We start from the raw sequence: 11,181 nt of genomic DNA on the forward strand, positions 1-11,181 counted from the left end.
GGAGACACGGTGGATCTCGGTCTTTACTCGCAGGGGAGTTAATGCTCTATTTTCTAGGTGTTTTTTTACGTCGATTAGGGTTTGTGTCATCCTCAAGAAGGTGAGGCGACGGCGGTTCTCTGAAGATGGAATAAGTTCTTCCCCACCTAGACCCGTCCCGGTGGTGCGCCTAACGTCGTCGGAGGGCATGTGAAGGTGTGCCTCTGGTGGATCTCGTGTTGATTTGTTCGGCGTTGGTTTTCGATGGATCTCTATGGACCTAGTATATAGTTTGGATCCTTCAGCAGTTCTGTTCTGGTGCGACGACCAAGTGAGGCATCAACATGATTACTTCCTGACTGTATACTACAACAAGTTTTGTTCGGCACCGGTGAGGAAGGGCGCGATGATTGCGGCGTGCCTTTGGCTTGCCCCAATGCTTTTAGTTGCCGTTAGGTGGTCCACGGACGTGGATGTAATTTTTGCTGTGATAGATGATGAATACATCTGAAATTTATCCTGCAAAATATACGGGTAATATTATTCAGTGAACGTTCGCTGGAAGAGGACGGCAATACAAACATTTTTTCATGTGCAGAACCTCGCAATTTCTTCAATCGAACCCATCATATATTTTTGGAGTGAATCCTTATTTCACCAGGAGCTGCCATGTGTTTCTGAAGAAATTACCATCCTTTTATCTTACAAATGTAAATTTTCATAAAAACGTCCGCAAGTGTCAATGCCTCCCGTTAACATTCGTTGGCTATTGCGGTCCACACATTGTTTGGCCCCTTGGAGCATTCCACCGAATCCACCTTAAGTGAAAGGGCCAAATCTCATTCTCATGTAAAACAAAAGAAAAAAAAAGAGGGCCAAATCTGTTTTCTCGAGGAAGAAGGGGTTAGGCAGAGGCTGGACGCGGCGACAAATTGCACCGAGTTAGTTTTAGGTTAACAACAATATCTTTTTGCTTCCCGTACCAAGACAATTTACAAAAGCGAAGGGGCGAAACAGAATAGAATAGAATAGAATCCCATCCTCTCCATCCTAGGAGAGCCCGCATTCCCTTCCCTTCCCCTCCACCTCGTCGCCCTCGCAGATCCCCCACCCCCCGGCGAATGGCGTCCCGTCTCGCGTCCCGCCTCCTCCTCCGCCGCCCCGCCGCCGTAACCCCTCCCTCCCTCCTTTTCCTCTCATACTTGTATCCATGTCCCGGGTGATCTGGTGCGGTGATTCGGCCGGATTGGGGATCATCTGCCGGGCGGTTTCCGCGGACGGGCTTGGTTGCCACGGGGGCGATTTACCGTCGCTTTCCTCGTATTTTCTGTGCGAAAAGGATTTCTGTAATCTTCTGCGTCGCCTGCGCAGAATTGATTTTCTTCGGATCGTTTTACGGCGAGTGTGGCACGTCTGATTTTGGCGTCGTGTTGGGGCGTAGAGATTTTACCCCTTTTTTTTCGCGTCAGATAGTCTTGATTTGATCCGTAGAGGATCGTTGAACCGTGATGAAGGAATACCCCTGAGACGATCGGAGATCATACCAGATTTTTGCTTCTTCTCACGCTTCGTTTCTGCCTTACTGGGCAGAGTTCAGGTTGACGATCTCTAGATGTCCACCAAAACGTGTATGCTGCAAAAGTGAATGCTTGTTGTTGATATGGTTAAGAAATTCGGAATTTGTCATGTCTGAAACTTAGTAATGTATGTAGCCTTGGAGTTCATTGACCTGTTTGAGTAGACTAGCGCTCAATTTTTCACGCGCATACTAACTTCTCCAATGTAGATTTGTACCCATTTCTGTGATCTGTTAACCGGTTTATTTTGATTTTGCAATTGTTTGGTGGTTTACTTATCATCCTTGAACTTGCATCAGGTCGTCCATCTATCCATTTACTTTTAGAATGCATGCTTAGGTCCCTTAAAAAACGTTAAGTAGGTCAGCTAAACTGGTTGTGGAGGATGTGTCTAGGAGAGCTTGCAAGATATTTTGACCTGATTGAGCAGACTAGAGCTCAGAGTTTCACATGTAAGCTCAGTACCCAAATGCAGATGCTTTTTTTATATGAATGTTCAGTGATCTGTCAACTAGTTAAGTTTGATTTTGACATCGTTTGATGGTTGAACCACTAGGATTTGGTTGCCGTGGAGGAGATTTGCTGTCTCTTCTACGTCGTCTGTGCAGAATTTATTAATAATTCAAAGCCCTTCTTTCTGTCAGATCGTTTTAGATCGTTTTACGGGTGGTAGGTGTGGTGGATTTTGACGTCATATGGGTTGTAGAGATTTTGTCCTTTTTGCGTCAGATAATCTTGATTTTTTTTGGACAAAGATAATCTTGATTCGATCTGTAGAGAATTATTAAGCCACATTGAAGGAATAACCTGTGACGATCGGAATACATGCCAAATTATTGCTTGCTTCCATAATTGATTTTGGCCTTATTTAGCAGAGTTCAGGCTATAATAATTTCTAGATATCGAACGAAACCTGGATGCTGCAAAGTGAATGCGAGTTGTTGATATGATTTACACATTTGGGGAACTATGGGGATGTGTGTACAAGAGCTTGCATGCTATGGCTCAACTAGATGAGCCAATTCATCATATCTGAAACTTAATCTTGTAGTCTGGGAATTCTATGACCTTGTTAAGCAGACAGAGTTTCGCACGTAAGCTGAGTGCATAAATGCAGATGTGTCCTGTTGTACGCATGTTCGTTGATCTGTTAACTATTTTAGTTGGATTTTGCCATCAGTTGATGGTTGGATCAACTGTAAGATGCAGTAAGAGTGAAGTGGACTTATGTTCCTTGAACTTGCAATGGGTCCATCTACATGCATTTAATTTGAAAATGCACGTGTAGTCCCCTTAAACACGTTAAGTGGGTCACTAGGGTAGTCCAACCGTGCCACACTGTCATGTTTCTGTATTTTGTTTGTTGGTTACACTAATTTTTAGATGATTGAGTTCTTCACATACGAGCGATAACATAATAGTACATCACACAACCTCTGTTTTTCTTTTCTATTGGGAAATTTTGTTTTTGCCACTTGGTTCTGTTGCTGACATGCACGACCAGACCACATTGTCTGTGGCACAGCCGGTAGAAAAATGAGTAAATGGCACTGCTTAGTGCCAAAAACTAATTTCTTTCGCATTAATTTGTTTCTACAGAGTTATATAGTTACCCTTTGTTCATTTACTTTTGTATGCTTAAATTTGGTAGGTTGTTCTAATGGTTCTAGTGCGCTTGTAGGTATTAAGTTTGCTCCAGAGTTCTAGACATGCTAGACATTTCAGCACTCAGTTACTTGAAGGTTAGTAGCTCTACAGATGTTACTTTCGAAGTTGGTTACTGTTAGTTTCCTTAGCAACTAATGCTTTTCTGCAATCTTCATCGCAGGTGTTCCGAGACTTCCAAAGCCAACATGGTAGGGAGCAACCTTTGTGCTTCATTTTATCATTTTGTGATTGTACTGTATAAGTTATTTACTGATAAAACTTTATTGTGTCTAGTTGATGGTTGTTATCACTTATACACTGTTATAAAACCCACTGTTGTCATTGAATAAAGTATGACCTCTAATGATTTGTTGTAGTGAACGCTATTTCCTTCGAAATGCTTCTCCTTATCAAATTTGGAGTAGATCATTTGCTTCAGAGAATGGTAAGGTATATCAGCCCTGTAGAGGATATTAATAATAGTGAATTGTTGCCTGACAAATTCTTTATCATCTCTTGTCTTTGTCTTAAGGTGACTTGGTTGAAGCTGTTGTGCCCTTCATGGGTGAATCTGTCACTGATGGAACCCTTGCCAATTTCTTAAAGAGTATGCACCTGTCTGTCTCTGTGATTCAAGTCGTCAATGTTTATGCTCCTGACATGTTATTTGCTGCAGAACCTGGTGATAGAGTTGAAGCTGATGAGGCGATAGCTCAGATTGAAACTGACAAGGTGATGCTTTGGCTCATTCATTCCCATTTTAATACCTGTTTTTAGTTTGTTCTGCTGTTCTTGGTGATCGAACGATCCTTAAAATTGAAGTGCTCCATTCTATTTTCAGGTTACAATAGATGTTTCCAGTCCAGAAGCTGGGGTAATTGAAAAGGTGACTGCCATCCAAGCATTTTGTGATTTCAAATTTACTTTGCACATCCCACAATCTACCTCAATTGTGTATTTAGCAGTATGGTTACTCTCCTGATCACATCAGTGCTTTGCAGTTCATTGCCAGTGAAGGTGACACTGTTACTCCAGGTACCAAAGTTGCCGTGATATCTAAGTCTGCTGCTCCAAGTGAGGCCCATGTTGCACCATCTGAAGAGACCTCCCAGAAGGAGACCCCTCCACCACCTCCTCCAGAAAAACCTAAGGTCGAGGCAAAATCACCAAAAGTAGAATCTGTCAAACCACAGGCGTCAAAACTAGCCTCCCCCTCAGAACCTCAGCTCCCTCCAAAGGAAAGAGAGAGACGGGTAAGGCCATTCATGTCATTTGGTTATATATGGTTGATCAGACATGCTATGGAGACATCATTTTTAGATTGTGATAAGTGCAGGTGTCAATGCCAAGGCTCAGGAAGCGTATAGCAAATCGTTTGAAGGATTCTCAGAACACTTTTGCACTACTGACTACATTCAACGAAGTTGACATGTAAGTTCATCAGTCGTTTGTTTTCTAATATCTGTACCTTTGTAGTGTCAGTGTGGTTGGTGTACCCATGAATGCATCACAGGCTTTGGCACCTGTGTGAGCCTAAGTTACACCAAACTTGCCCAAATTTCTCCACTAACATTATTCCAAAAACAATGTCCCTCTCCATTATGTCCTTGGGTTGACATGATGAGTCTGTAAAGTGTAAATGAAGCACCATTAAACTGTATCAAGTATAAATAATGTGTAAGTATGCTTCAAACATGTTATGCTCCAAAATAATTAGTCGGAAGAGTACGAAAAAAGTATTTATGTTCCATAATAGTTGTCCTATTGAGTTTACATCTTTGTGCTTATCTTCTAATGCTTTCTTGGTATGTCTTTATTTTACTATATGCTGCTGATACGTCCCTGAATAAGTTGTTTCATTTTTATTACAACTGTTTCTTCATTGCATTAGGACCAATTTGATGAAGCTGCGGACTGACTACAAAGATGAGTTTGTTAAGAAGCATGGTGTCAAATTGGGTCTGATGTCCTGCTTTGTTAAGGTAGTAGCAATCTGATGAGCAGCTTAAACAATTGTTTCGGTAATTTCCTGGGTCGTCCTAAATGCACTTGTTTTTTGAAGGCTGCTGTTTCTGCGCTTCAAAATCAGCCAATTGTTAATGCTGTTATTGATGGTGATGACATCATCTACAGAGACTACATTGATGTTAGTGTTGCTGTTGGCACTTCCAAGGTACTGACACCTTTTTCCTTCTCTAGGTTGAATTACCGATTGACCAGCGTTGTTTTTACCATGCATCCTGCTGTCATAATGTGATATGAATGTCATTTTGCTTTAGGGTCTTGTGGTGCCAGTTATCCGTGATACGGAAGGAATGAACTTTGCTGACATTGAGAAGGGGATAAACAGCCTTGCAAAGAAGGCAACTGAGGGGGCATTATCAATTGATGAGATGGCAGGGGGAACCTTCACAATCTCAAACGGCGGTGTCTATGGAAGTCTTATCAGCACACCTATCATCAACCCTCCACAGGTTCTCATTTTGTTTGCTGCCTTCTTTGTCTCTTTGTTAAAATCCTACAATTCACCTCCTAACTCAACCCTTAATTCCCGTGTCTAATGCAGTCAGCAATTCTTGGAATGCATTCTATTGTCCAACGCCCTGTGGTTGTGGATGGCTCCATCCTTGCGAGGCCAATGATGTACCTTGCACTGACATATGACCATAGGCTGATAGATGGCAGAGAAGCTGTCCTGTTTCTGCGCCGCATCAAGGACGTGGTTGAAGATCCACGGAGGTTGCTCCTTGACATATAGTTCCATTTGTTTCTTCTGGGGTAAAAGATTGCTTCTCATCGATTTCGGAATAATTGTACACAAAATTTTGACTCATGCCGTAGTCGCTTCTCCAACAATTGAGAATTCGGTTGCTGGCCTCTGAATTGTAGGAGAAACATCAACGAATTTGTTTCCCTTTTCTGAGGTGATACTTGTTGGGACGTACTGGTTCCCTAAACATATCATGATTTACAATAGCATATGGACACCCTCCTCAACTTTGTTGTGCCATTTAACGTGATAATAATTATGACATGTGACGCCTGGTTGGTATCAGGCAGGTGCTCGATCTTGACAGTTCCAGTGTATTTCCCACCTTTGCAATTTTGAATTGCCGTGTCTAAATATGCAGTAGAATTCAGCAAATTATTTGAGCTTTTTAAGTTTCTCAGGTCATCCTTTTCGCATTCTAGTTCTAGTGACACAAGGTTCCCAGTGAAGTTTTCCCGTGATTCTGCACGACAAACACTCTAGGTCTCTGCAAGCGGATGAGTCGTCTGCAAGTGAAATGAAATCTGTGCATAATTCAGTCAGTGATTCTTGAAATGTGTTCCAACGTCCAACACCCTGTGGTTGTGGATGGCAACATTCTTGCAAGATTCTTTGATGTACCTACAACCGTTTCACTTGTGGTGTGCGGCTGAATGAGTTGTGTGCGAAAAGGAAAGAACGCGAGAGCGGTACTGATCCTCACCATGTGGTCACTGTGGAAGCACCGCAATGCAATAGTGTTGGACGGAGTGGTGCCATCCAAGATAGCGGTGCTCAGGGCATCTCCAGCCGTTGGCCCCCCAGGAGGGGCAAAAAAACGCCCCCTTGGGGCGCACCGGCGCTAAACCGCGCACTGGGGACGTGATGCCCCCCAGTCGCGGCGCCCACGGTTAGTCAAAAAAGTCAAATACGGCGCAAAAACGGCTCAAATTTAATGCAAACATCGGCGAGTTCATTCAAACTTGAACATATTTTACAAAAAAGAAAAAAAAAACTACCGCGGGCTACCCCCTCCGTCTCCCTCGCCGCCCGCCGTCTCCCTCGCCGCCCGCCCACGCGGTTCTACATGCCGAGGAGGCGGTAGAACCGCGTGTAGTTGTCGTCGTCATCGTCGTCGTCGTCGCCGCCTCCGCCGTCCCTGCTGCATCCCTCCCTCGGTTGGCGCGGCGGGTTGGACGGACCGAGGGCGTCGTCGTCGTCGTCGCTGTCGAGGACCACGACGCCGTGCTCGTCCTCGCGCCCACGCTTGCGGGCGGCGATCTCCTCCAGGGCCCGGCGCTGCCGGACCATCTCGTCGCGGAGGTAGTCGTCCCGCGCCCACCACATGGCGTCCTCGTCGGAGAAGCCGCGCCGGGCTATCTCCTCGTACTCTGCGGGAAGGACGGGCTCCGGCTTGGGCTCGGCGAGGACGAAGCGGCCGGTTGGTGGAGAGGCGTTGGCGCCGCCGGAGCTGCGGGTGCGCGCGCTGACCGGCATGTCCTGGGGCTCCGGCTTGACAGGGCGGAGGCAGGGCGAGCCGTCGGACGAGGAAGAGGACCCCCGGTCTCCATGCGCCTCGGGGTCCAGGAGCTTCCCCGGCGGCGTGAGAAGGAAGGGGGATCGGGGTACTCCAGGCGCGGCGTGTTGCCGCCCTCGATGTACTCGAGGACGGCCTCCAACGTGCGCCCGGGCACGCCCCACCACAGACGCCGGCCGGCGGCGTTGAGCCTGCCGGAGGGCACGACGCCGTTGGTGGCCTCGAGCTGCTCGGCCTGACGGCGGCGGAAGTAAGGTTCCCAGAGCGGGCTGTCGGGGGCGTACCGTGGCGCCTCCCTCGCCGCACGCGACAGGTTCGAGCGGATGCGTGCGATCTCCGCACGCCGCGCCGCGCCGGTCGGTACCGGGGGCACCGTCACGCCGCCCGCGCTGATCCTCCACGTCCCGGGCACCCGCATGTCTGGCGGGACCGGGTACTCGGCCTCGTAAAGGAGGCGAGCCTCGTCTTCGTGAAGATGGCGGCGGCCGAAGCCGTTCGCCGCCGCGCCGTCGCCTGGGAAGCGCTCGGCCATGGGTGTGAACTGGGGACGGCGAAAGAGAGGAGAGGAGAGGGAGGAAACGACGGCGGCGGGAGAGTGTGAGTCGCCGAGTGCGCCAGGGCGCTTCATATATAGGCCAAGGCGCGCGTGTCACCGTGTGTACGCGTGGCGGGCGAGGGAGGGCGAGGGACGCGCGTCGTCCGGTCTTCACTGCGCCGCCCGTGAGGCATCAATGGTGCAGGCTGACCGGTGCGGCAGCGCGGCAGCTTTGGCATTGATTCGTCACGGAAAACGAGGCGATGAGGACGACGAAGGGCCGAGAAGAGAGCCATGTCGCTGACGCGGCGGGCCCGCGGCTTTTTCGCGCTAAAACAGTTCGCCCGGCGCCCCCGGGCGCCCCCAGCGCGCCGGGTTCGGGCTGGGTCCGCCGACGCTGTTTTCGGCCCAAGCCGGCGAAAATCGGGCTCCTGGGGGCGCGACTGGGCCGTTTTTTCAGCGCCGGCTCGAAAAAAACGCCTGGGAAGGCCTTCCTAGGGGCGCGGCTGGAGATGCCCTCAGTGCCATCGAGGGAGAAGCTCGTAGTTGGAGCTAGGAGGCTTTCTGGGAGGGTGTGGAGTGCTTGGCTAGCACTCGTAAATCTGATATGTACTGTGAAGGGGCTCTTTACCCCTTCTTTAATATGTATATGATACGCACATTTGTGTGTATTCGAGAAAAAAAAATATTTCTATTTCTGCGCCGCATCAAGGACATGTCTAAGATCCACGGATGTTCCTTCCTGACCATGCATTACTTTCTCCGGCCTACAACCGTTTGTGGTTGATTTTTCCGCTTCTCTGAAAAAATCAGAATTGCGGGGTTCTGAACAGAGCTCAGTGAAGCTCATTTTGTTTTAACTTTTAGCGCAAGTCCGTCAGCATATTCTTGCTTTACAATGGCAAGTGGCCACCCTCCCGACTTTGTCGCGTCATTTCTAGTACATGATAATTAATTCACGGGTCATCTTATTGTTATCTAGTGCTCGATCTCGACAATCTTCAGATTATTTATACCACCTTTAAAGTTTTGAAATTTCTAGCCTGGTATAATTGACTGTTTGGGATTTTGTTCTCAAGTTTCTTAGAGCAACTCCAACGCGTCGAACCAAACGAACAGCGTTTTTGTCCATTTGAGTCGGCCGCCCGCTCGGCGTCCGCTAGGGTTGAGATTTGGATCGACAGTACACCCAACGCGCCAACCCATATTTGCCGGCGTGTACGGCTGGCCACCCTTTCTCAACAAATATGTACAAATTTTCACAAGCAAACATATAGTTTCAGACCAAATAAATAGCATAGTTTACAAGCCGAACAAAAAAAAATAGTGTCACATAGTTTTGCAAGCCGAATAAAAAAATACATCTATTGGTTGCAATCATTTTGCAATTGTGTCGGGGATATACCCTGCGGCGTAAACCGGATGGAAGGATAAGCCGGCCGGACTTGGCGATTCACCGGTGACCTGCACAGACCAGACGGTTTACAGTTCATTGGTAATCCGGCAGGCGGGCCAGAGGAGCGACAAGACCCGGTGGCCCGTCTGGCGGTTCATGAAGGCCGGTTCATATTATGGTGAGCCGGTTTAAGAGGAAAGGAATATTTACCTTACAAAGAGTTAAGACCAGGACTTGTATCCGGTTTGTATTAGAGATAGACTAGTCCTAATCCTAATAGGACTCCACATGTAACTCACCCCTTCAACATATATAAGGAGGGGCAGGGCTCCCCAAAGAGGGACAGACAACAATCAATAATCTCTAGGGCTAGACACAAAGAGGAGAGCCGGTTTACGGCGACTCCCTCGTGATGATAATGAGACCTAGCCTCAAACAGCATGTAGGGTTTTTACCGGATGATGTTTCCCGGGGCCCGAAGCTGTCTAAATCCCTGTCTTGTGTTGCGTCTCTCGATTCCGCTCAACCCCTCTCAAGCTATCACATAGATGCGTTGGCCTCGCGACTAAGTCCTTACACTAAGGACATCTGCCGTGACAAAACCACGACAGTTGGCGCCCACCGTGGGGCCTGCGCACGGTGGTGTTGAGTTCTTGAAGGGATCTCCCTAAGGTTTCGAGAAGTTTGCGATTAGCCGGATGAAGAAGAACCGATGCGGAAGAATCGCGCAAGATGACTCGGCATGGGACAGCTTTTTAGCAGAGCTGACGTGTTCATTGTTTATAATCAGAAGTTGTGATTAATTCTACAGGATCAAGACAAGAGCTAAGGGCTGCGTACGGTCGCCGGAAGCGCCGTGGTGATCCGCCAGTCAGATCGTTTTCGTGGACCGCCACAAGTTGCCAATCTGAGACACTGCTGTTGCAGTGAAAGAAAAAAATACGACGGCCACCGATGGATCGTGTGCGTGCACGGCTGCTGCATCGATTGAGAGGATGTTCAAAGGGATCAAGCAAAAGAAAATCAAAGCCGGCCATATTCTTCGAAGACCCGAAGACCAGATTAAAAAAATAGGGACTTGTGGAGCGCCCTAGGGCTGTGCGTGTGCGTGGATCAGAAGGAATATTAAATAAGTATATCAGTACGACAAGACAAAAAAGAAATAGTACTTTACGTTCAGATCAGCTATCATATCCGAATTCTACTTAGTACTGGTGCAAGTTCAGCAAGACAAAATCAAATTGGATAGCTGCCTAATTAGCCGGTCTAATCTGGGGCTGAGGTGAGGTAAACTTGGATATCTCTCTACGAGGAGATCAAAGGCAGCTGCTGTTTTCTTCATCACATGAAGACAAAGAAAAAAAACGGGACAAAGGAGGAGAAGGTCACGTGGAGACATCAGGTGTTATTTACTCTATCTATTTCATCAGCATGTAGTAATTCGCCTGGGAACAAATTACTCTGGCGTGTAATATTTTTTTTATGCAGAACCACTATTAAAAGAAAAAAGGGGCGGTGCTATACCACGGATGCATGTTCGGCGGTGCTGCATGGCTTCACAGGCACACGTGTCGCGGTCCAGTTTACATCAAATGCGCCAGCTGACTCGCCCGTAAGCACCGCCTTACAACGCCACGGACGAATTACTCGTCCGCCCTCGCGGCCGATTCACGTATCCGCGCCAGCTTACAAACGTCACAGCCGACTCACCCATATGCACCGGTTTACCACGCCGCGGCCGGTTCACCCGTGAGCGACTTC

The 11,181-nt window shown here is 47.8% G+C and overlaps 1 protein-coding gene across 1 annotated transcript; it reads left to right on the top strand.

The window, feature by feature from the left end:
• The first annotated feature begins 1,004 nt into the window (after positions 1-1,004).
• LOC119295037 (dihydrolipoyllysine-residue succinyltransferase component of 2-oxoglutarate dehydrogenase complex 1, mitochondrial-like) lies at positions 1,005-6,279 on the top strand. The gene is made up of 13 exons (XM_037573363.1): positions 1,005-1,148; positions 3,238-3,298; positions 3,385-3,412; positions 3,581-3,648; positions 3,736-3,810; positions 3,880-3,935; positions 4,045-4,089; positions 4,205-4,456; positions 4,540-4,634; positions 5,095-5,185; positions 5,266-5,376; positions 5,483-5,677; positions 5,770-6,279. Exons 1-13 carry the CDS (start codon positions 1,101-1,103, stop codon positions 5,959-5,961), a joined length of 1,317 nt encoding a protein of 438 aa, XP_037429260.1. The 5' UTR covers positions 1,005-1,100; the 3' UTR covers positions 5,962-6,279.
• Positions 6,280-11,181: the final 4,902 nt, after the last annotated feature.

Source organism: Triticum dicoccoides, chromosome 4B, assembly GCF_002162155.2.
Source record: "Triticum dicoccoides isolate Atlit2015 ecotype Zavitan chromosome 4B, WEW_v2.0, whole genome shotgun sequence".
In the NCBI taxonomy this organism is placed as follows: Eukaryota; Viridiplantae; Streptophyta; class Magnoliopsida; order Poales; family Poaceae; genus Triticum; species Triticum dicoccoides.